The following is a 25,856-nucleotide window of genomic DNA, read 5'->3' as shown; positions in this document are numbered from 1 at the left end:
ATATTTAGTGTTTTATATATATTAAGATTGCAAAGCTATTTGCGGATGTTTAATTAAACATACTTTCTTGCTTGCTTAATTAACTAGCTAGCTAACAATAGCCTACTAGGCTAAGCCGCTTGATCTAAGGAGTAAGCTGTTGTGTTTACAACGTGCTATAAGAACTAATCACGATCGACTAAACGCTCAATTCTTAAAATATGCGAGGATCACGGCATACATTTATTATGTTTTTTGCTGTTAACCTTTTGACAGGTTCGTGAATTTAAACCGGTCTGTTACTGCAGGGAGATTTCCACGCCTCTATACATTAACGCGGCTTAAGACGAAACATGATTGGTGGCTTTATCTGTCAGTCATATGGCCTATTGGTCGCGATACGGCCTGGCTACTCGAGACTAGTCATACTCTAGCTGTGTATGCATCCAGCATTAAATTGCGTTGAAGTTTTTTTTCTATGAATAATGCATATAGGATCAATTCCCAAATACGTTGAAATATTATATAAAAAAACGATGTCAAGAAATGGTCCAAGAGTACATGAAGCGACATCGTTTTATTTATATATATTTTTAGAGACTTGGGGCCCCCTGGTGGCCACGGGGGCCCTAAGCAGCCGCTTTGTTCGCTTATGCCTTGGGCCAAACCCTACTTTCAAGTAAATAAAAACAAAACAATTACATTAAATGTACCCAGCCTGCACGAGCCAAAGGAGAAAGAGGTAAGCTATTTGTTTACTTTATTCAAAATGTCTTCTGTATACACATAGCAACATAATTCAGATAATTCCCAAACAGGGGATCCTGTCAAGCAGCTGATAATAAATGGAAAAAAATAAAGAGAAAAAGGCACAGTGTAATTTGCATGTCATTACACCAAAGTACTATTCACAAATTATATAGATACATTCAGTTATCTAGAGTGTGCACTCCTTCAAGGACAGATGCACACATTCGTGACACATGGTTACATAAGAGGTCCAGCTTTAAAATAAACATCTGTATGTGCCTCTAGCATTGCAGATCAACAGAATCCTGAACATTATACACTTTACACATGAATAGCTGCAGGGTCCTAAATACAAAACCAAATTCTGTCAACAGAATTTTATTCCCACATATTTAAATTGACCATATATAGAATGCCAGTGAATATTATATATCAAATAACCAAAAAAAGGTTTGTTTTGTATTATCAATATTATACAACCTTAATTCTGAATAGATAAATTTATTCAGAGCAGTAAAAATGTTGTCCTTGTATGTTCAGATACAATTTACTGATATCCTTCATAACCAATCTTCCACAATATTCAAGTCGCAAGCCAGCATTAAATGACTGACATGAAAAATAAATAAATATAATATTAAGTACATTAAGAAAATAATTTGTCAAAGTGAACGATCACATGGCAGAATGTCCAAGTGGATCCCCTATATACAAACACAGGATAAGAACATTTTACATCGGCACACCAAGAGACAGGAATCAGTGATACAATAATTGCACAGTATTGGCTTTGGTTCATAAAAAGGCAGATGAGAACAATATAGGCCTTAATATATTATAGATTTATCATATATACATAAACCCACTATATTCACTCCATGGGCTTTATTCATGACAGAGAACATAATGAATTTCTGTTTAAACAGTTCATTAGACTTCTCTTGAACAAACTTTCACATTCTGTTCCATGTGACAATTTAAATTATTACTTTAGTAAGGCGCTACATGCCTGGCAGTGGTTTCGTGGTCTAGGAGTACAAATTACACTGCTTTTATGAAAGATTCTCCTCAATACCAGAAAAGAAGAGGCTACTTTTGGTTGTGCAAGTGTGCGGTCTTCAACTTGAGATATGTTTAAGTTTGATCTCTAGGTCATGTTCACTTGTTTGGGTTCAACCCTCAAGGGCCAAATGCAAGCAGAGCCACAGATTGAATATGCCATCACAAGACTCAAAGATCATGAGAGTCTGTAAATCAGTTAAAATATGCTATATGAAGAAAACATGAAAAAGTAATAATTTGTCTTTGTATTCTACAAACAAAGGGTAGAGAACTGGTTTCTATCAAGTTTTGGTCCCAAATTCAAGTTTTGGTCCAGGTTAGGAAGTGGTCAGATATTATAACAGATGAGAGATCAACTTAAACATTTCCATTTAACTCTCCCTCTCTCCGTTTCTCTCCCACAGGTTAATGCAAGGTCTCAATGTTCCTTCATTCTGAAAAAGAACATTTATAGAAAATAACCAATAAATTACAATTATAAAAAGAACAAATGTTTTCATTTTTTTATTTGCATTCATAAAGTAATAATAAAAAAATCTATAAACCATCACTCACTCGACAGCAACTCCTGGACGGTTCTTATTAGAGCGAAGCTCCTTCATTACAAGTCTCATCAACACCTAGGAACAAACATACAAACAAGGTCAATAAAAGTGTCTGCTAAATGAATAAATATAAACCAAAGGTAAAAATGAACTGTGATACAGCCTGCACATAAACCATCATTTTACAGAAGAGTCAACATAGGTGTTAAACTCACCAGTAGTGCCAAAAAGTCTGCAGTCATGAGCATGTAAAAGACCTGATTCCAACCTCCTGCGGACAACAGCCCTGCAAGCAAAGGTCCTACAGCTGCGCCTGGGAACAAAAAAGGTGCAAGAGTGACCTCTTTCAGTTCTACCAGCAAATGCCTGAGGCTGAATTCAATGTCTCACAATACCATTTACATACAATAAGAATGTCAGCTGAGTGGATGAATGATATGTGCTTACCAACAGATCCTGTCCCATCTATAATAGCTGTAACTGTAGAGAGAGCCCTAGCATTACCCTTTAGACTCTTGTGGGTGCCCTATAGACAGAAAAAATACCCATCAAATCATGACCAAGGAGAAGATTATGCAAGCACACGTTAGGAGTTTTTAAAGCGCTTACTAGATCAGCGGAGACAGCTGTTGTGATGAGAGCATAAGGTCCATTGACTAAACAACCGCACACCAGCAGCATTCCTTTACAGACAATAACAAAAATATCAAGCAGTAAAAAAAATCTTAATTTTTCATTTTGGGAAAATATATTAAAAAGTTTCATTTTTATTTAAGTGTTCTAATAAATGTTATTATCCAGACACAGTTTTTGAAAATGTTCTTATGACATGACACTATTCGATGTGCTTGCGTTTCTTTGGAAGGCAAGTTAAGTGTTCATTTTAAAGGGGTGATTCGCCGGAAATACGTGTTTTTTCTTTGTCTTTGGTGTGTTATAAGTTGCCCATGCATGTAAAATAGCAAAAATGTAAGTGTCGGAACAAAAGACATTTTATCTTGAAGCGAATGCTCACCCAGACCTGCCTGAAATGCCTGGTGTAACCACACCCTGGCAAATTGACGTCAGCTCGTGGTATGATTTGACTAAGACCGCCCAAATGTAAATGCAAGTAAGGTGGGCGGTCTTGTAAATCTCATTGTATCGGTCCGTCGCAGCCATGTTGCAGAGACGATGTGTGTTTCGTTGCGAAACAAAAGCCTCTTTGTTTACCCTTCCAAAGGACGAGGCAACTAAAAACACACGGTTACATTTTATGTACAATACTGTTCCAGAAAAGTACAGTCCGAATATTCAAGTGTGTGCATCGCTTTTCACACGGATGATTGCTTCACGAATCTGGGAGAGATCAAGACCGGCTACGCACGGAAGCTTTTGTTAAAAAGTGGGGCAATTCCAACTGTTAAAACTCTGCACGGACTGTCTGGTGCTCACAGCCTTTAAGTATATTTTCATTGTAAAAGACTTTGTTACGGACAAATGCGAGTTGAATTTGATGTTTTTTTGTGTGATGCAAATGCAAACACGAGCGCAACATGGAAAAAAAGACAACACAAGTCTTAAAAATCAGTAATAATGTGCCAACTAGAGGCAACAAATGTCATGTTTATTATGGGGTTTATTGCCTTTGTTGTGATGAGACATGGCGTAACACTGGTTGATCAAGAAGGGCCGAAGCACTCGCGGTATTTATTATGTTACCATTCCCTGCTGTAATACAAGCTTGATTCTATCTCACACAAACTCTGTATGATGTATATGGTTGTTTGTTAAGCGTTACATTTCTGTGCAGTATTCGACCAATCACTACGCACTAGTGAACTGGCTTTTCAGTGTGATGAGCTTTGTAAAATATCAGCGCGTTTCAGAGAGGCGGACCAAAGAGGAGATACAAACATGCCCGGTATGTGGAAAATAAAGCGTTTTTAAACCTTAAATCGTGTACACACATTGTATTACATCTAAAGCAAACAATAATATTCGTTTTAGCCACGTCGAATGACCCCTTTAAATGTTTTCTAAAAAATTTCTCTTTTCCACATGTAATTGAAAGCATTTTAAATTTATGAATTTAAAAATGTTGCAAAACACAACATTTACAATCATCATCTACAGAACTTTTTTAACTTAAAATATCTGTCATGAATCATTTCATGTATACTTATCATTAATTCTCTACTAAAGCAAAGCAACATGGGTCAATGCTCTTACAGAACATAGACTCTGAAAGGCAACACTATGAGACATGTCTTACCAATAGTGGGACCTATGCCAAACTGACTCATCATAGAGAAGCCGTACAGCTTGAAAAAGAAAAACACAAACCAGAGTCAATGATGGGAAAAATGATTCACATGTTCACTTCCCCTGCATCTAGTTTCATACTGGTAATATTTTGAAGCATCTGTATTGTAGTTAAACATACTGTAGGTGCAGCCAGTAAAAGCATCACAGCACACGTGGTGGCCCTCTTTCCCATCTTATCAGACATTACTCCAGCCAGAATGCCTCCTACACACACACACAAGCTATGTTAAAGAAGGCCGGGTGGAATGAGGATAGATATTCATGACAATAAATACGCAAGAATAAATATGCAACATTAGAAGTGTGACTGGTAGAAGTTTCGCTATACCCCTCATACCACAGTACATACAAATTGGAGAAGAATGAAATACAAAGTGGGGTGTGCTTACAAGTTATTACCGTGCTATAAAATACTATGACAAGAGATCGTACTGCACACCCCTGAATACTAAGTAACACAAAAACGATATTTCTTCATACCGACAATGCCTCCCACATCAAAAAGAGTTGATAGATCTCCAGCTTTCTTGGCATCAAGGTGAGCTGAGAAGCATGAGTAAAAACATATTTAATCTCAGTTTTATCAAATTTAGTATTATACTGTAAATGAAATGAATGTGACTACTAAGATGCTCTCAATCTCATTATTATATGTTTTTACTTAAGTCTAAATTTCAATGAGTGTGAAATTTTACTGTCAGCCTAATTTGTAGAGCAACTTTTCCCTGACATGCCGATAATAACCCTCCTAATGAAAAGTGTGTGTTTGAGTGTGTAAGTGTGTTTCTCGCACCGGCTTTAGTGATGTAGAGGGGGAGCCAGAATAGGAAAGTATAACTGACCAACTTGGCAAAAAATAAACATAGAGAGAACTCTACCACTCCCTGCAAACAAAGGCAGAGAGAAACTTCAATAACATGCTGCAACTTTTCATTGATGGGTGGCATCGCAAAGATAAACGAATGGCACTCACAGGAATTCGTAAAGCCCCCATGAAACTAATGGGGGATGGTTCTGCTTCACTCTTCACCACCACAACCTGCTGTACAGGAACACACACTCCAATGCTCTCCTGCCCAAGAAGGAGCTCTGTATCCCAGCTCTAACAAACACAACCGCAAAGAGGAAAAAATTATTAAACATTAACACATTACAAGGGAGTGCCTGAGAGAACAAAACATACACGCACAGGGATTCTGACCTGTTTTTTAGTTCCTTGTTTGTACTGTAAGTAGAGATCTTTGTGTCCGTTTGCACCATTCCAGCTTTTGTGCAGTTTCTGAGAATACACAAAACATGTTTGAACTACACTCACCTAAAGGATTATTAGGAACACCATACTAATACTGTGTTTGACCCCCTTTCGCCTTCAGAACTGCCTTAATTCTACGTGGCATTGATTCAACAAGGTGCTGAAAGCATTCTTTAGAAATGTTGGCCCATATTGATAGGATGCACATCCAGGGCACGAAGCTCCCGTTCCACCACATCCCAAAGATGCTCTATCAGGTTTAGATCTGGTGACTGTGGGGGCCATTTTGGTACAGTGAACTCATTGTCAAGTTCAAGAAACCAATTTAAAATAATTCGAGCTTTGTGACATGGTGCATTATCCTGCTGGAAGTAGCCATCAGAGGAAAGGGTACATGGTGGTCATAAAGGGATGGACATGATCAGAAACAATGCTCAGGTAGGCCGTGGCATTTTTGGTGAGCTTGTGCAAATTGTAGCCTCTTTTTCCTATTTGTAGTGGAGATGAGTGGTACCCGGTGGGGTCTTCTGCTGTTGTAGCCCATCCGCCATCCGGTTGTGAGTGTTGTGGCTTCACAAATGCTTTGCTGCATACCTCGGTTGTAACGAGTGGATATTTCAGTCAAAGTTGCTCTTCTATCAGCTTGAATCAGTCGGGCCATTCTCCTCTGACCTCTAGCATCAACGAGGCATTTTCGCCCCACAGGACTGCCGCATACGGGATGTTTTTTCCCTTTTTCGCACCATTCTTTGAAAACCCTAGAAATGGTTGTGCATGAAAATCCCAGTAACTGAGCAGATTGTGAAATACTCAGACCGGCCCGTCCGGCACCAACAACCATGCCACGCTCAAAATTGCTTAAATCACTTTTCCTTCCCATTCAGTCATTCAGTTTGGAGTTCAGGAGATTGTCTTGACCAGGACCACACCCCTAAATGCATTGAAGCAACTGCCATGTGATTGGTTAATTAGATAATTGCATTAATGAGAAATTGAACAGGTGTTCCTAATAATCTTTTAGGTGAGTGTATATGACAGAGACCTTAAGAAAAACTTAGAAAGACTGCTATTTTGTGTATATGCTGTAAGGAAGGGGTGACATTACTGTACTGTTTTATCGTTTGTCTCCACGGTTTATTCTTAAATGTACTTTCTGTGAAGCTGCTTTGCTGCCAAATATTTTAAATGTATTTATTTGCCATTATATAAGTCGATTGTAAGTGGTCAATAGGCAAAATACATTTTGTTGTCATGGATCATATCAGTGTACATTTGCCTTTAGACGTTTTTTGTGAATTATTGTCTGCCATGAATATTTAAAGAACCTCTAGAAACAACTGAAAAGGCATGAGGGTAAACAATATAAAAAGAATCAAGAATTATGCATTAGCCAGCTGCAAAGTGTTTGAAGTTCCCCTTGAATTTAATTAATTCCTCCTCCACTTCAAAATGAGAAAAAGAGGCGTCAATCTACATGAATCTGTCACCCCTTACCTCCATCACTTAAGTCTCTGTTGCTTGTGATGAGCCACACCTCCTGGATCAGAATGCATTTTACATATCTGAATTCTCTAAGCATTAGAAGAGCACCTTTCGCTCTACTGAGACACAGGTGTACGGATCACAGACTCGTCGTCATAGCAACTACTGTAGAGTACAAATATGTCAGAAGAAGAGATGTTACCTAATCATCCTTACTCCAAAGGAAAGATAACTAACACGAACGCTAGACACAGTTGCTCCTCTGAGCTTAAAGAATATTCAAAATGACAGTCCGACAAGTGGTATAATGAACACACTCAGGCTCTAAAAAAATGAGGCACAAAAAATGGAGTGCGACTAAGAAAACTAAATTAGATGTATTTCGTACAGCATGGTAGGATAGTATTCGAAAATACAGGAAAACCCTAAAAACGTCTAGATCCGCCTACTTTTCATCACTAATAGAAGACCAGCACAACCCTAGGATTTAACACAGTGGCTAAATAAACCAAACATAAATCATCAGGGACTTCTGATTCTGTATATCAGCATTGCAGTGGTGAATTTATGAATTACTTCACAATTTTAGAGAAAAAATTATAACTATGCAACCAAAAGTGAAACCCGTTGAACAAACAACTAACTACAGCGCCCCAAAGAGAAATTGCGATTATTCTTCATTAGATCATCTAAATCCACTACATGCATGCTAGACCCTATACCTACAAATCTACTGAAAGAGATGCTCACAGAAATTATAGATCCTCTTCTTAGCATTATTAACTCATCTCTGACACTAGGACATATGCCCAAAGCATATAAGGTGGCTGTTATAAGGCATTTAAAAAAAAAACATCTCAACCCTGGAGAACTAGTTTGCATTTACATTTAGGCATTTGGCAGACGCTTTTATCCGATGCGACTTACATTGCATTATCCTATACATTTTACATAGGTATCTGCAATCCCCTGGCATCAAACACACAACCTTGCGTTGTTAACTCAATGCTCTTACCACTGAGCTACAGGAAAGCCATTAAATACAGATCGAATCTACCTTTAATATCTAAAGTTCTGGAAAAAGTAGTTCAACTCAATTATGTTCCTTCCTCCAAAGGAATGACATCAATGAAGATTTCCAGTCTGGATTTAGAGCACATCACAGTACAGAGACTGCCTTGATCAGAGTTACAAATGGCCTGATTTTGGCATTTTACCGAGATTGTATCTCCTTATTGGTGCTGCTAGATCTTAGTGCTGCATTCGACACCATTGACCACAGCACGCTCCTCTACAGACTCGAAAATTATGTCGGCATTAAGGGTATAGCTTTGAAATGGCTTAGATCTTATTTATCCGACCGTTTTCAATATGTAGCTATAAACAATGAGGTGTCACGCAAAGTCCAGTACGGTGTACCACAGGGCTCAGTCTTAGGGCCTATGCACTTCGCATTATACATGCTACTTCTAGGAGATATAAGCAACACAGAGTTAGCTTTCAGCTTTCACTTTTGCTGATGATATGCAACTTAATATTTCCTTGAAGCCTCATGAAACTCAGCAATTCCATGGAATAGTGGAATGCATTGTCGATATAAAAAAGTGGATGAGTAACAATTTCTTATTACTGAACTCGGACAAAACAGAAGTGTTTCTTATTGGAACGAAAACCGGCATACGTAACAACCAAGAATACTGTTGATGGATGTTCCATAAAACCCTCGTCTCCAGCAAAGAATCTAGACATTTTATTTGATAGTACTCTGTCATTTGAGAACCATGTCGCCAACACCTGAAAATTGAATTTTTCCATCTTAAAAATATATCTATGCTGTCACTGTCAGATGCAGAGAAGTTCATTCATGCCTTTATGACATCAAGACTAGATTACTGTAATGCAGGTGGTTGCCCTGCAGGCCTATTACAAAAAACTACCCTACATGGTTTAGCTCCTCACTAATTGAGTGAACTTCTCTTGTATTAAAGTCCTTCACGTGAACTACACTCTCAGGCGTCCGGTCAGTCAGTTGATTTAGAATTTCAAAATCAAGTGGAGGCGGCAGATCCTTTACCTACATAGCGCCTAAACTTTGGAAGTTTAGGCGCTAATCTTCCCCACACTGTCCGGGAGGCAGACACACTGTCAGTTTAAATCTAGACTAAAGACTAATCTTTTTAATCTTGCATACACTATCACAATATAAATATTCCAAAGGTTAAGACTGCATTAGTTAGCTCAACCGGAACCAGGAACACTTCCAATAACAACTGATGTATTTGTTGCATCAAAGAGTGCAGAACAGTACTACTCTCAGCCAGTCTTGTATCATTGTTCCAAGGTTACCAGAGAGGGCAGGACGCAGTCCATGGTTACCAGAGTGGGTGGGATGCAGTCCATGCCCAGACCTGACAAAAGCTGTGATTATAGAGCTGGACAAAGGAAGTGGCTACTCTACAAAATTTCATTAGATTATTAATGATAATATTAAATCTAATTATTTTTTTATTTTGCCTTGTTGTGAGAGCACTGTCGAGCTTCTGCAGCTTTTGCCAGAGGGTAACTGGAATCCCCTGTTTAGGCCTGGTTTCCCTCTGAGTTTTTTTTCTCTTGGGTTTTGGGTTCCATTGCCACAGTTTTGCACTGTTTGCCTGGCCGGGGGGGGGGCTGCTAGAATTTAATTGTTTTATTTAATTAATACTGCATATATTAATTTATAGTCTGTCTGATATTTGACCTGTGTTTTGACTTACATAACCATATATGTTTTGCTTAGAGTCAATATGTTGTATATCTTGTACAGCTGCTTTGTAACAAGGAAAATTGTACAAAGTGCTATATAAATAAACTTGACTTCACTGACGAAGGCGACAAAGAAGTGAATACGAATAAAACTAAATAATACAGTTCATTCACCTGATTACTCGCAGCCGAGCTCTGGGAACTTGCTGTCTTGAGATCATTAGGGTCTGAAAAAACAGAAAGATTCAAATCAGTGAAAAATTGCACCCATTTACACTTGAACAAAGAAGTAAGTCAGAGGCTGTTGGGTTACATTTATGTTGTATACTGTACATCATGTGATAGACAGCTGTTATCACTATGTGTATGCAAAACATCTGTGTGGGTTTGGAGTCATGCAAAAATGCCAGCGGCATTAAAGAACTGAAATCATTTTCAGTTTTTATATAAACTTATTTATATATGCATTTTATTCTATCCCACACTACATTATTAAGCAAATTATTGTATATCACATTTTTCTTTAATATTGTGCAGTCATATTGGTTATATACATTTTAAAACAGTTTAAATTTATTTTAGAAAAATAAATATTGTATCGAATATCGAATATTGCATTATTTAGCATGCTAACGCATATCGCTTTTTTCTACTATTTAATAGTTAAAAATTTGGACAACCTTGTAAACAAAAGCAGATGCTAGCATGTTTTAGCATACTGCTAACATGTTTAAAGATGCTGTGTGGAGATTCTAGCGGCAACTAATGGCTCACTCCATTGCTCAACCCTCCGTTCCGAATCACAACAGTGGCTGACACAGGACTTTGTCGTAATGTTTTCGCTTCTTTGCTGAAGGAGTAAACATATTAACGAAATGTGCTTTGCAGAGCAGATGTTTGGTTTAGTGCTCCTGTAGAAACATGGCATCGCAACATGGCAAATTCCATGAAAGGGGACGTGTGGTGTCGGTAGATCGAAATAGCTCATTCTAAGGTCATTAAAACATAACGCTAACGCTGTAAGGTCTTCATACACCTCTGAAAACATTGTTTTGTATGTTATATTGCATTTGTGTCAATAGATCCTCCTAAATATCATACAGCCGCCATTTATTTTCCGTCAAAATCTGTGATGTCAAATGGTTGCAACCTAAACCAGGGCTGCGTTTCCCGAAACCCTCTTAAAGCTACATCGTTCTAAAATTATACCATAAGCTAATGAAACGTTCTTAGTAAAGTATACCTTCTGTGAGTCATACGTTCGGAAGGTTGGTCTGGAGCGCTCTTAGCGCTACCTTAACACTGTTAAGAGTTCACCCTGCTAGTGGCCACTGTGGAAAAAAGCTTCTTTACATCGCAGTCTTTAACAATAAAATTCTTAAGTTAAAAATACCTATATATTGACGTATAATGGCTAAAACATTGTGTATATAATAAATTCGAAATGACTTTAGTTATTAATATGCATGTTTGTATTGTTTCTGACAAACAATATTAAAATGTATTGTTTCTGACAAACAATATTAAAATGTATGAAAATACACCAAATAGCGTCTTTATTTTCTTTCTTTCTTATTTTAGCATAATACATATATATATATATATATATATATATACTGTTTATATTATCCTACAGAGCCTTATATTTACTGAAGAACTGATTAGTGTGTCTATGTTTAGTTTGGCTGCCTAGTTGTGCTTGCAACCACTTTATGTCATCGAAAAAGAACACTACCTCCTTGGGTTCCAAATGAGTATTACATTTAGTTGTTTTTTTAAGAATTGAAAATATTTTATGTGTCTTACGACAAATGCTATTAGTGTAAGGCTATTACAACGCATTAAGCCATACATCTCTCTATACACCGGGTGCCCTTTAGGGACCCGCGGCCACCCTGGCTAATATGCTGTAAAATTACCTAACATGACGCTACCATGTTTTAGATATAAAGCTATAAAGCGAACTTAATGATGATGAAATGTAAACATTTTGCAGTTTGGGACTGAGATGGAAAAACAACACAAGGCAGATCTGAACTTGCACATAAACGCCACATTGCAAAACACATGGTATCTTTCAGTTCATTTATCTGCCATGAGATTTGCATTTGGTCTGGCTATATGAGACTACAGGGGTGCAAGTGGTTGTAGCAGTTTAATATAAACTTGAGTGCGAACAGTCACTCTGAATAAAGACCAATATACGATCTGGTTAAAAACAAGTCATTTTTAAAACACTCACGCTCTATCAAAAAGAAGAAGCAGATAACCCCCATGACAGCGATGATAATGCCAGGGACGATGAAAGACAGACCCCAGTTTGAGGAGACGTAATATCCAGCGATCAAAGAACCCAGAATGTTCCCCACTGATGTGTGAGAGTTCCACAGACCCATTATGAGTCCTCTCCTGATATGAAAACATGAACAGATTATGTAACGTCTATTCGAGTGCCATTAACAGATTTAGTTACAAAACAGTTAAAAGGTGGATAAACGAAAATCGAAAAGTACTGTACATGCTCATGATATTTCAAATCAAGTAGTAAAAATACTGCCTCTCACCGGCCTTTGCCAAACCAGTTTCCAATGCATGTGACCACACTCGGCCAACCAGTGGTCTGAACCAAGCCATTGGCCACCTAGAGACAAACAAAAACAGTTAACAAGTTAAATGGTGGTGCAACAGTGTTTCATTCATTCTTTCTTTAATAAAAATGTCAAACATGCTGGCTTCTCATGCTATCAGTCAAATTGTCAAAAAACGAGTTAGACGTATCACACAGTATTTCTGTGCTCGAACCAACCCCCCTAGGGTTTGTATAGGTTTCGGAGAGTATTCCCTTACGTAAGAACTTTTCTTAGTCCCTTATTTAAAAATTCTCCGGGAAAAGCACGCCCATGCATCAACCAGCAAGAGCAGCCCATCAATGCACTTCGTTTGTTGCACTAAAGTTCAACTGCGTTTGTTAGTTCACTGCATTTTGGTGAGAAATGTTATATAAAACTTGAACGGTCCCAGCGCTAAAAGATGCTGGACATGAACTGAATGTGGTAAGTGAAACTGCGCCAAATGTCTTTGTTGGCAATCGCTGCGTACGTGCATTTTGTAAAAAACACAAATTTATTGTGAATCCACAGTTATGCAGGGATAATGGGATGATGTTCTGTGTGCTTGTGCTGTAGTTCCAAAGTTACCTTAAACATGCAGAAACAAATGTCTAAAGAAGTTTCTGAGACTGTACAAATCACATTATGATTATTATTAAAAATAATCTAAGGATATTTATGATCGGCACAATAAAAGGAGCCGTAAGATGTGTCATTTCAATGTTTTAGAAAACAAAACTCACCTGAACAAATATATAGAACCCAAGGCTATGGATGTCATAGATGTATCCCAGTCCAAAAATACAGGTGAAAAGGCCACTGGCCAACATGCCGACAGTCAGGTACAGACGAATGGGCAAACGCTCTCCAATGATTCCACTTAAAGGTAAATTACTGTATTACTCTCCTTTACACATATCCAACGAATCTCACTTATTAGCAATAATGAACAATAAACAAACATATTAGTTTAAATTGTAATCTGTAAAAAATTAAGTTTCATGTGCTATGTTCAGGTAGACTATGTGTATAATATTTTGTCTGTCACTTCTCTTTCCCAGTGTGTTGGTGGTTAGTTGGTGAGTGTTTTTGATCCATTCTTACCTCAGATACATGCCTATAGCATAAGCACACAGGAAAGAGTAATCCATTGCTCCAAGTAACTGCTTATAGTTACTTCTATCTATAGAATTAAGTAGATAGAGATGTTACATTTTCAATAATCTGTCTGATAAAGACAGATATTGAGATTATTTTGAATCAGGGCTGTCACACTATATAAGAAATGTTGGCCATTGCATTACACTCAAATTGTGAGTATAGGCAGAAAGAGTTTGTAATTAATAATATATCCTAAGGAAAAATGTTGAAAGGGTGCAAAAATGTCACCTACTTTGTAAATAAATTCAGCTGCAGTCTCTGGTTGATACTTCAACAAAGAAGTATCAACCAGAGACTGCAGCTGAATTATTTACAATATTGTCATATGTAATATCAACACAATATTAATAATCACATTTATTCATGTCATGATTATTGTCAGAATCAAAATATTGTGACACCCCTACTTTGAATACAAATGAAACAAAATAAAATAGTTTGTAGAAAATGGAAAAGTTTAGAAGAGTTATAAAGCATACCAGGACTGCACGTAATTCAGAATTAATTTAAGAACAGATCTAAATGTAATACTTAAATTTGAATTGATGTAGAATCAGGGTATCTTCAGTTCCTTTCCATATTAGTTTTCAAATTTAAAAAATGGCAAACAAAAAAATACATGTTTTTTCCATTTCGTTCACAAAATAAAAAAATAAAATATGGTTCTTAAAAAAAGAAGAATTGTTAACTTTTTCAATACTTTGTCTAAACTGTGTAAATGAAATGAGGAACGATTTTAAAGGCTGTATTTTTAACCACAGTACGTTTTTTATCAACAGTTGGAAAGTTCACCGACAGGTGGAGCAAAGATTCTACAAAGCAAGGAGGTGCAAATATGTTTATTAGGAAAGGTTAATAGGCAAAAACTGACCTGTGAAAAATTCCACAAGTCTATTATGACTCGTTAAGCCCAGTTTCAGAAATGTAAGGCTTCTTTTTATAGCCTTGGATCACTAATATTTTACAGTATAAATACGGTATTTTTACAGTATAAATAGGTTGTGCTTAATGGACTGTCTACTAGAGGTCTTCATTACTGTGGTTGTCCCGCGGGACCCTAGTACGAATTCTTGCGGCGATGGATTACATTATCGTAGCCTATAAAAGACGGTAGCCGTCGGGTACTCTTGTTTTCTGTGAAGGGGGACGGGAGCCCACTCCTGACATCCTTCTAACAGATCACAAGTACAGCCTGATCTGAGGACTGCATATGCATGTGCTGCGTGGGAAAAAAATAATTATTAAGCAAATAGCGGGTGAACTCAACTCAACTCAGTTTTATTTATATAGCGCTTTTTTACAATTTTCATTGTTACAAAGCAGCTGTACAAGAAACATGATAACTACAAGCATTCCATTCAATTTATAGAAAGAAAGAAAAATTAAGAGCAAAGTGACACAGACACAACGCACAAGCACAGTAGCAAGCACATACGCTCACAACAGACTCATTAAACACACCCTCATGCACAACACACAGACAGACAGAAAGACGCACACAGACACCCACGCACAGACAGACACGCGCACACACAAACTTGCACATAGAACACATCAAACACCAGACACATACACACGCTAAAACGCATACACCCGACAGGCACTATTACAAAGAAGCACAGAAGTTTTTTAAATATAAAAACAGAAGATAAAAGGAGAAACACAGGTATATATAATGCAGACAATGAACAAAGTGAACAGCGGGAGAGGACCGGTGCTGAATAGAATTTAGAGGGAGCGGGACGAGAAAACAGTCCATTGCAGACGTCCGGGCACTGCCCAGTCCACACTCAGAAACAGGGGGTTGGGCTAAAGATCACACCTGCATTGCCTGCTAAATGCCATAATAGTCTGTGTAAATTGACCTGAATGACTCTAGCTGCTTTGCAGCATCTTTGCTCCCCCTGTTGGTGACATTTGCAACTGTTGCAAAAGTACACTGTATGTAGCTCCTGGTTGAAAATACAGGCATTATTAATTATTTCATATGTTCATTATTTGATTTTCCCAGTTTAAACAAAGTATAGAAACAGGTAATAATTCTTCTTTGAAATGCGTTTTCCTTTTTTGTTTTCTGAAAGAAATTAAGAAATGAAAGTTTTCCCTTTTCAATTTTGCATTTGAAATATAATATTGAATGAACGGAAGAAACCCTGATTAAAAAGGCAAGCTAAATTCTATTCGATTTATAAAAATAGAATTGCAGTTAAACATAACCAGGCAATTCAAATTAATGCTATAAGTAAAGCTGTAAAAATATGTTACATTTTTCAATGAACTGAAAAATTGTATCATAAGTTTATATTAAGAATTAACGTTTGAAAAGCGTCCTATAGAAGTTTTTGTTGAATTTCATTCTTGTCTATTTTGTTGCTGTGTTTAACAAAATATTGTCTTGTGTTGTAACTGATGATTTTTTTTAATAAAAATTCAGTACATTCACTTTCCTGTCACTCTATTTATAGTGGGATGTGTATAATTCAACTCAAATTCAAATTTATGAATTCAAAAGCAGCACATTTTAAATTCTGAATTATGCCTAAGCCTGTAGCACGCAGAAAATAATATAACCAAAGTCATCTTCAATCCTACCGAATGGTTTCCAGCTGCACTCTAGTTCCGGGTGCAGTCCAGGCCGGTGATTTCTGCTGCTCTCTGTTGATAACTCCATGACATGAGAGCAATTCTTATGCAGCTCGCTCTACAGACACAAACACATGTGGCGGTCACTCAAAGAGGCATCAGTAAACAGAACACGAGTTATCTCTGACAGCTCATCCTACAAAAGGTACGCAGGTAATGACAAAATTTCAAGGCTGAGTCAATAGTGCAAGTTCAACATTGTCAAATGGCAGAGTTCCATGGAATGCTAGATTACACCATGATAAATGTGTTAATATGTTACAGGAATAGACAAAATAGCTGTACATTTCCGGTAAGAACATGGGTTCCTTAAAAGGTTATATCAATTCAGATATCTACACATTAATATGTGCATTACATTACAGGTGACTCCATAAATGCATGTTGCCTCAGACTATTGTGTTTATTTGAAACAATTAGTTACCTTGACAATGCTGATGGGCTTCCTGGATAGATGGAAGCTGGTGTAGAGCAGAAAAGTGAGCGCGAATGTGAAGGCCTTGTACCTACGTAAATCAAACATCAAACGCAACAGGGTTAAACAAGGTTGGTCAGACAGGGAAATATGGAAATTTTACAGGGCCTCTCCTTATGCACTGCAATGGCAATGATATGGGACGTGTGAAAAAGTGAAAAACGGCAATCTATTTTTATTTTTGCTTGAATTCAAATGTAAGAGTACTAAACTCTTAAATGTAAACAAAATAATTATTATTTTTTTATGAATAAACAAGTATAGGAACTTGAAGCACAACTTGAGTTTGGATTTTGTGGAAATCTGGGAGCAAATTAATTGTGAGCTTATCAATAACATTTCCACCTATGTAATAAAGCAAACAACTTTTGATTATCTATAGCAAACAAACTAATAGTTCCAGGCAACCAGACCCTGCTTACGTTTCTAAGACGGGTGACTGTTTAATGTACTAAAGGAATCACTTCTATAAGGTTAAATTCTTATACTGACTGAATTTTTTTATTGTATTAACTTATTTGCTTAGTTTTTATTATTTTATCCTGGCTTTTTGTTTTATACAAAGAAAATGCCCAGACTAATGAACATCTTCAAACATGGCAAAAAAATGTATAGGCATGCAAAGGACGTGCATAACTTTGCAAATGAAGAGTTTGGTTCCAAAAGGAGACGATTCAGTTTAAAAAAAATATATGTTTATATGCTCTTGTGACACAGTGGAATTTAGTTTTGAGAAGAGTAATAGGTTGTGTGTAAATGGAAGATCAAACCTTTTTGTATATTTGTATCGTTATTTTAATAAATAGAATGAAATCAATAAATAGAATGTTCAAAAAATTATCTTGGCAGCTACTTTTGGCACTTTACAGACCTTTTTCAAAGGAATAGTTCCCCCAGAATGAAAATTCTCCCATACTTTACTCACCCTAATACCATTCCAGATATATATGTTATAATTTCTTAGTTTGAACACAAATCATTTCGTATTATATTTTTGACTAGTTGTTATATGTGTATATGTGTTATATATTTTGTCACGAGACACACAATGCGATTAGAACATGAAGTAAATTATGAATACATTTTTGGGGCAAACTATTCCTATAAGATTACAACATATTCTGCTGGCATGTTCACAGAGTTTAGACATGGCTAGCCTAGTCCTATGTCCTTGTTCCAGTAAACTCACCAAACCGGACGCATCATAATCTAATGTCTGTTCTTAATGACGTATTCAAGTGAAATATTCATATGTTGTAGGGTAGATTCTTATTCGTATACGTGTCAGTAATCATGGTACTGAGTCTTGGTACAGGATGCAGATGCTTGTATCAATTAATTGAGTACAGCCTACATTGAACAATGCCAACATTAAACATTTCATTCCACTGTACAGATCAAAACAGATTGGGGAGAGCTGTGTTAATGCGTCATGAGAAAGTGTTCCAGTATGGATTTGTTCAATTATACAGCAGGAATTACATTGATTCAGCACACAGAGACTGCAGCTTGCCAAGCCTGTCTAACAACAATGAGGGATACAATGTATAAGGAAATAGGACTATTAAGAGATAGAAATTCCACGCCTCATTTAAAATGTATTACTTTATTTGGTATCGCTTCAGTTATGGGGCAATTCTCACTATTAACTAGTTGTTATTAGCATGCATATTGGCTGTTTATTAGTTCTAATAAAGCACTTATTCTGCATGTCCATAGTCTACAACCCTAATCCTACCTGATACCTAAAACCCAACAACTACCTTACAAACTATTAATAACCAACAAATTAAGAGTTTATTGGCAGAGAAGTCCTAGTTTATGATTTGTTAATAGCGAGAATTGCGCCCTATACTGAAGTGGGACCCTTTATCTTTCTCTGTGAAACACAGAAGAATTTTGGCAAAGCTCCTCTCATCTATACGATAAAAATGGATGGCACCAAGGACCGTCACTCTCCAAGCACCATAAAGGTTATCCATATGAGACTTATTATGTATTGTAAGTCCTCTGAAACCATAAATTTTTCAATGACATCTTGCTTGACAGCAATGGTCAACCACCCTTTACATTCATTGTATGGAAAAAGCATGAACATCCTGTTATAAATATATCCTTTTGTGTTTAAAAAAGGAAGCTGTGCCGAAAGATATGTGTGAACAAATGAGACATATGACACAAGACGTTTAAGTTTATGAAAAACAAAATCTGATGCTCATACTCACCATTGGTCCTTATTGAAGGATGTCATGAAACGAATGCCAGGCGGGACTGGTGCCATTGTGTATGTGTGTAGGTCCGTAGGTGAAACTCGGTTGGCGTAATACAGCAATGAATTAATCTGATAAAGAAATTAGGCAGACTGCCCCTAAATGTATAGTCAGAAGACCCATCTCTGACCAAGACTGTAATGTGACCAGGAAGCGACCCATCCGAAGACGCTTTACATCCTTAACAAACGAAGACGGGAGATTTCTACCGTAAATAGACAAACAATCGCTTCAATAAACATTACAATCATCTGAGCAGCAGAGAGATAATACATTTTTAGTTCATTCATGACAGGTGAATGACTGAGCCCTGAACACTACCAAGATGAAGTCAATGGCGTGACTGATAAATATACAACTGCCAGATGTAATAAGCGTAGGCAGTGTAAGTTCATTTCCAATCAATAACAAAACCAAAAACACCATTCTATAAAAAAATCATGTAGGCCTACTGCGAGAATATATACCAACACTGAGATCACAAACATTTAACTACGGTCTGCTGTTACACATCCTTATAAATGTAACTTTAATGTCGCTTGCACTTTCTCGTAAACTCTAAAGGTCGTGGGAAGACCACGCGTTTATCAAACAGTTATGATCGATAACAGGGCAAGAAACTAATTCTCAAAAGTACGAAAGGATTTATACATCACATAAGTGAAAAAGATACAACCATTCAATGGTCTTACATTTTCTGCGGTCGTTCACGTTAAGCGTCGTCTGTAGCGACCCGACCGTCGCCTTCATTTCCTTGTTCAACGCAACGCGATGACGCCACTCAGAAGGGTGAAGACAGAAACAACAAAGAATAAAAACAAGGACCTCCCAGACCAGAAAAATATTTCAAAATAGTAGACTCTACAACGTGGAGAGTAATTAAAAAAAGTTGTTGAGCTAGCGATACATTCTTTATAATTTGATACAACAAAAATGGTTCGAATTCTTGTGCTCAAAATAAAAAGCAGCCGTCGCGTGCCAAATTACTCAGTGTAGTCAAAAATACATAATAATCAGGTTGTGTGCTGTAGAGCTGTAATTTAGGCAAAGCGTGTCTATTTAAAGAACCTAAAAATATCAAATGTGGTCTTTTGGCCATATATACTTCCCATTACTTAAGTTCTTTCATACTATTTGTGATTTATAATGTGGAAAAGAGTGTACAATTTACATTCTTTTTTATGTTTGACTTGAGGTTATTTTAACTCAGTTTATTAGTTTATGTATCACTGGCTATTTGACTATAACTGTTTAGTAACTCTTAATATATATATATTCCAAACGCCTTAATTTTACTGACTTCACATCGTTGTATTAGTGATGCGCCCTCCCACTATTGTCCGTGCTGCCCGTGAATCTCTTCCTATCTCTATTCAGACAACTTCAGATGAATAATGAGTATGGATACAACATCACACTGCTTAGTGACAATATACAGCAATGCTTAGTCTTGTAATTATAGACAGTAAAAACCAGCCAAAGCAGCAAATATGTGTTTACCCGCAGTCGGGCTAAAAAGTCTATTGTGTGACTGTCCGAACGCACTGATATGATATTCCAGACCTTTAAAAAGGTAGGTCCAGAAAACAGCTTATCCAGATCCATAAAGCCTGCTGGTTTGCTATCATTTTTATCTTTAGTTACAATACAATTGTTTGCTTTATTATTTGTTTGTGACAGAGTCGTATCTTGTTGGTAGTAACGTTGGTATTCTTGCAGAGAATATTTGACACATAAATATATAATTAATATAAATGTTTATAATAATTCAAGATATCTCACCACGATAACCGAAGTATAACCATATTTGTGGTAAAACTGGTAATACAAATGAAACTTTTGGTATCTGTCTGTCACACACTTTTACTATAAAACAATTGATAGTTTTCACAAGGGAATATTCTTTACTGACACTAATTCATTAATTCAGAGATTTATTTTCTCTTTATTTGTTAATAACTCACCTGCAGGTGCTTTGATGGCTGAGAACAAAAGCAACATGAAGGGCAGGGTAACAGTGTACTCTGTGTCATGCTGTCCACACTGCACACAGGCAAAAGCAGCTCTGACGAAATTAGGTCTACATGTGTGTGAAGTGGATATAAACAAACACAGAGAACTGCAAACTGAAGTGAAAAAACTTACAGGCTGCAGTTCTGTACCACAGATTTTCTTCAATAATGTATATGTTGGAAACAATGAGGACCTCCAGAACCTGGTGAGTCCCACATGTAATTTCTACAGTGCAATATATTAAATAAATATTAAACTTTTAAAGATATTTTATTTGCATTTGGCAGACATTGATCATTTGTAGTGGGGAAAATATTAAAAGCATAATTTAATATAACAAGTTAAATACTTAGATTTTCAGTGTCTGAGTTTGACCAAAGAATATTTCTGAAAGTCTGCATTTTTAAACAATACGTAACAAACAAAATCTAAAAGTACCTCTTTTGACACAACGCCAAAAAAATTATTTAAAGTTGCATAGTTAAAAAGGAACGGCATAATAGGAATTACCCCTAATATAATAATAACAGATCATATATATTATATGTGTTTTCAGGATCCTCAGCAGCTGGAACATCTTGTTCTGTTGGTACGAGAGGAACCTGTGCCCCCTGATGCTCCACCTGTCCCTGATGAAGATGGCACTGATCCAGAGGGAGTGCTTGAAAGAGGTTAGTATATATGTTTGCTTTTTTTTCCTTCTACGTTTTGCTGGCATACAGTGTTGATGACTGGTGTCGCTTGAACGCTTCTGGCTGCATGTGAGCCTCTTTAATATCACCAGCTGTTTCTCTAAGAATATCTGCTGTCATCTGTTTATATTAATGTGAAAGATAATATTTGTGGAGACAATCCAACATCTGCAAAGGATTATTCACCATGTTCTATTGGACCACAAAATTAAAAATGCAGCTCCATTCTATACTTATTGTATTGAGGTTATAGACGGTGTTAGCGGCAGCAATATAAACAAACATTTTATGGCCCAAACTTAACTTCTATTAGACCTCTGCAAAGAATCTAACTGTTGAGTAGTTTTAATTTAATTTAATACAATTAATATACAATAAAATGTAAATATGAATTAATATACATTACATTTAAATTGTAATACATATAAAAATAAATTGTTATATTACTAGCCACTAGCCAAACAGAGACCGGAAGTTAACTTTGGGCCAGGAGTGTGAAACCCTCTAAAGGGCAGTCTTGTCTTCTTAAATATGGCAATACGGTTAACACATCAGAACAAAAGACCAAGGCGTTCATTGCAGCGTCTATGTAGGTCTATGGTTACTTGTATCTCATTACCAAAGAAAACAGTGTCATTAGAACATATATTGAGGTTTCTCAAATTGGCTACCCTTCTCAGTGAAATGATCGATTTAAACATTTTTTGGGGGGTTTTTGAAATAGGTAAACACTGTAAAACACGTGTCTTTGAGCAACCAAACGAGGATAACACAGCAGTTTTTGTTCAACCAATGGAGTGTACTTACGTCCATAGGTACTACACCAGTCAGAATCCATTGACATTGATGAATGGGATAGCGTCCTCCATTTATTATATTAAAACCATTACGCTTGTCACGTCATATGTCATTTTCCATCGGGTATCGGGTGTCATACTGTACTTGCTTTCACATACAGGAAAAAGCTGGTGAAATCTTTTGGAGTTTAACAGTCACAGGAAACATTGAAATCTTTTTAATGACAGCAGTTTGATGAGAGTACCAACAAGGTTTCTGAGGCATGTTACCAATGCAGCATGTACAGCCTTTAGTGTTTTGTGGTTTTAATCATTCTTACATTTATTGTTTGTGACACTGACTGTAAGCAGCTTCTGATGTCTCCGAAGCAATGAGGAATCTGATCCTGAAACTCTACTCTGATCATCTCTCTGAAGATGGCAAGGTAATGCTCCATTTCACCATCTTATAACACACTTCATGCATATCAGAAGGATGCAAGTCCATGTCGCCACAGACACCTATGCTAATTGCACTTAGACGTTTGATGTTTATAGTGAGTAAAGGATCCGTTCCACCAGATTATGTTTTAAATAAGTAAACAGTTGTCAGTCTGACCGTCTCTGTGTTGACTTTTAACCAGACGGTCGATTACAAGGCTGTGCGTCGCAGCCCTTACTACGAGCAGTACTGTGAGCTAGCTGTCCATCTTCAGCGTGTGGAACTACTGTCCCTGAGTCGCGAAGAAAAACTGGCCTTCTTCATCAACATCTATAATGCTCTCGTCATCCATGGAAATCTGCGCCTTGGCTTTCCCAATACCTTATGGCAGAGGTACCGGGTAAGAATACATTCTCAAATGTAAAGAATCTAAAGAAGTTTGGTTCAGGTCTTTTGTTTAGAAATAGAAAGATATCATTAATGTTTGCCCTTTTGATTTTTTATAGTTCTTCAACTATGTGAGCTACCTCATTGGTGGCGAAGTGTTCACACTGCAGGATATTGAAAATGGAGTTCTGAGAGGGAATCGAAGAGGCATGGCTCAATTCTTGAAGCCATTTTCAAAGAATGATCCACGACTGCAGGTATCCAAAAAGGTTTTTTGTGGCCTGAAATTTATAGCAAAGTATAATAAAAATGTTTTTGCTATGAGTTTAAGTTATTGAAGGTTTCACCTACTTTCTTGAAGTTTATATAGAAATTGAGTAAATGGCATGAGTTATGTGTGTTTTCATCCATTAGGTGGCGCTTCATGATGTGGAGCCTCTCATTCATTTTGCACTAAACTGTGGTGCAAAGAGCTGTCCTCCAATTAGAACTTACACACCACAGGTTCACCCCAAAACTATTATTATTTGCTAAATGTTTTTTTACATCTATAAATGCATATATATACATACAAACTCAATATACTGTATACTGTATTTTGTATTAGGACATCAATAATCAGTTGCGTGCTGCTGCAGAAGCATTCTTAGAGAATGATGACAGCGTCACGATCGACAGCATGAGAAGAGAGGTGAAACTCAGCCCGATCTTTAAATGGTACAAGGCAGACTTTGGAGGGACAGATGAAAAGGTATTACTTTGTCATATCACTGTTCTCGTATGAATATTTCCGTTTGTTATGTTTTTGGTAAAAACGGTATCTTTCACTCTGGATTTCATCAGTCAGTTGTGTTAATTTCTTCTAGCTGCTGAATTGGGTGTTTGATCATATGGGGCCGTCACAGAAGAAGTTGAGCCTAAAAGCCTTACTATCTGCAGGAAATGTCAAAGTGAACTATTTACCCTATGACTGGTCTATAAACAGCACAGACTAAGCTGAACCATATTCTCACACACATAATCATTCTATAACATTGTGGACACTGTGTTTTATAAAACACATACTGGTGGAAGTAGACATTATTCAAAACTGTAGCCTGATATGACCTAACTATGCATTTGGCCTCTTTCCCTTGTTCTTCCACCTCCTAGGGCAACATGAAATTGTAACCTGGTTTTTACTAGTCATTTTCTAAATAGTATTATAGTGGTTTGCACTGATTTTTATGCAATTGTCTCAAATGCTCTTCTGCAATGATGTCCTTATAAAAGCATATAATTGTATTCATTTAAATAATTATATTAACTTGTAAAAATATTTTGCACAGATATTGCTTGCATATACTGTAAACAAAGGCATGTATTTTATGGGAGGGTAAGGGCTGGCCTGAAAATGTTATACATTTATATTTTTCAGCCTTTGCACATTTCATGAATTTAATGAATTTGCTCTAAAAGGACTATTAGAGTGATTATTTAAACATTTTTTTACATTTAAAATTTTTGGCAAGATTCTAAATGATTAAATTCAAGATGTAATTACAGTAAAATCAAAATGCACGATTTTTAAACTGATTTCACCAAATGAACACATGAAAGAATGTTTCATGTTTTCATTAGTATGGACGTATATGACAATACACAGAAATAATGATTTATTTAATACATCATACATTTTGGACAATAAAAAAAATAAACGTTACTATGCACACTATTGTGGCTCAAACTTAACTTCCGGTACACATCCGCAAAGTCCCTGTTGATTATTTCTGATAAAATGTTTAATTTATTTACATTTGCTAGCAAGTTAAAAGTATGTCTAGCCAGTATTATTTTAGGTTAACAGTAGACGAAGCGTTTCTTGGTTAATCTTAAATGCAACAAAGTTAATTGGCCCATTCAACAAATTGTTTTTGTCATGGTTCTCGAGTTGTGAGACAAGGAGAGAGGACCCAGGTGCAGACAGCGGGTAAGGGGTTAACAGATAATTTAATAAATAATAAAACAAAGACCCACGTGGGGGTAACATAACAAAACATAACATGGGTTTAATAACAAGACAGGACTAAAACTACCTACACTTAAACAAGACTAAAATAAACTATAAACATGAACATCAAAACTACACTAAACTAGACTAACAAGACATAATACACAAGGGCATTAAATAAGGGACCAAATCAAGAGGGGAACAGGTGTAGGGCATTAATCAACAACAAGGTAACGAGAGGATGGTAACAGAGACCAGCCGGAGAGAGTGTATGTAAGA

The 25,856-nt window shown here is 36.7% G+C and overlaps 2 protein-coding genes across 5 annotated transcripts; one reads left to right on the top strand and one right to left on the bottom strand.

The window, feature by feature from the left end:
• Nucleotides 1-538: 538 nt before the first annotated feature.
• On the bottom strand, nucleotides 539-20,083 carry slc37a1 (solute carrier family 37 member 1). 2 transcript variants are annotated; one of them, XM_079463739.1, is made up of 20 exons: nucleotides 19,970-20,083; nucleotides 19,233-19,457; nucleotides 16,957-17,038; nucleotides 16,482-16,590; nucleotides 13,833-13,911; nucleotides 13,472-13,607; nucleotides 12,684-12,760; nucleotides 12,362-12,528; nucleotides 10,294-10,346; nucleotides 5,845-5,922; nucleotides 5,617-5,745; nucleotides 5,437-5,527; nucleotides 5,124-5,186; nucleotides 4,762-4,847; nucleotides 4,591-4,639; nucleotides 2,946-3,019; nucleotides 2,784-2,862; nucleotides 2,552-2,649; nucleotides 2,347-2,411; nucleotides 539-2,225 (listed from the first exon to the last, which is right to left on the bottom strand). In XM_079463739.1, the coding sequence occupies exons 2-20, from the start codon at nucleotides 19,286-19,288 to the stop codon at nucleotides 2,210-2,212; spliced, it is 1,587 nt and encodes a 528-aa protein (XP_079319865.1). In that variant the 5' UTR covers nucleotides 19,289-19,457; nucleotides 19,970-20,083; the 3' UTR covers nucleotides 539-2,209. The 2 variants fall into 2 exon arrangements, with proteins under 2 accessions (XP_079319865.1, XP_079319866.1); XM_079463740.1 differs by having other exon boundaries at nucleotides 715-2,225; nucleotides 19,233-19,482; nucleotides 19,970-20,056.
• Nucleotides 20,084-20,571: 488 nt separating this feature from the next.
• Nucleotides 20,572-25,315, top strand: LOC306898365 (uncharacterized protein). Of its 3 annotated transcripts, none has more exons than XM_079463802.1 (9): nucleotides 20,572-20,850; nucleotides 21,248-21,495; nucleotides 21,847-21,961; nucleotides 23,131-23,204; nucleotides 23,403-23,600; nucleotides 23,707-23,844; nucleotides 24,002-24,091; nucleotides 24,195-24,338; nucleotides 24,454-25,315. In XM_079463802.1, the coding sequence occupies exons 2-9, from the start codon at nucleotides 21,256-21,258 to the stop codon at nucleotides 24,580-24,582; spliced, it is 1,128 nt and encodes a 375-aa protein (XP_079319928.1). In that variant the 5' UTR covers nucleotides 20,572-20,850; nucleotides 21,248-21,255; the 3' UTR covers nucleotides 24,583-25,315. The 3 variants fall into 3 exon arrangements, with proteins under 3 accessions (XP_079319928.1, XP_079319926.1, XP_079319927.1); XM_079463800.1 differs by having other exon boundaries at nucleotides 20,572-20,675; nucleotides 24,454-25,300; XM_079463801.1 differs by having other exon boundaries at nucleotides 20,712-20,850; nucleotides 23,128-23,204; nucleotides 24,454-25,300.
• The last annotated feature ends 541 nt before the right edge of the window (nucleotides 25,316-25,856 follow it).

The sequence above is a fragment of the Barbatula barbatula genome, assembly GCF_947034865.1.
Source record: "Barbatula barbatula genome assembly, chromosome: 9".
Lineage (NCBI taxonomy): Eukaryota > Metazoa > Chordata > Actinopteri > Cypriniformes > Nemacheilidae > Barbatula > Barbatula barbatula.
Note: the sequence above shows the minus strand (reverse complement) of the source record. Positions and strands in the feature narration are given on the sequence as shown.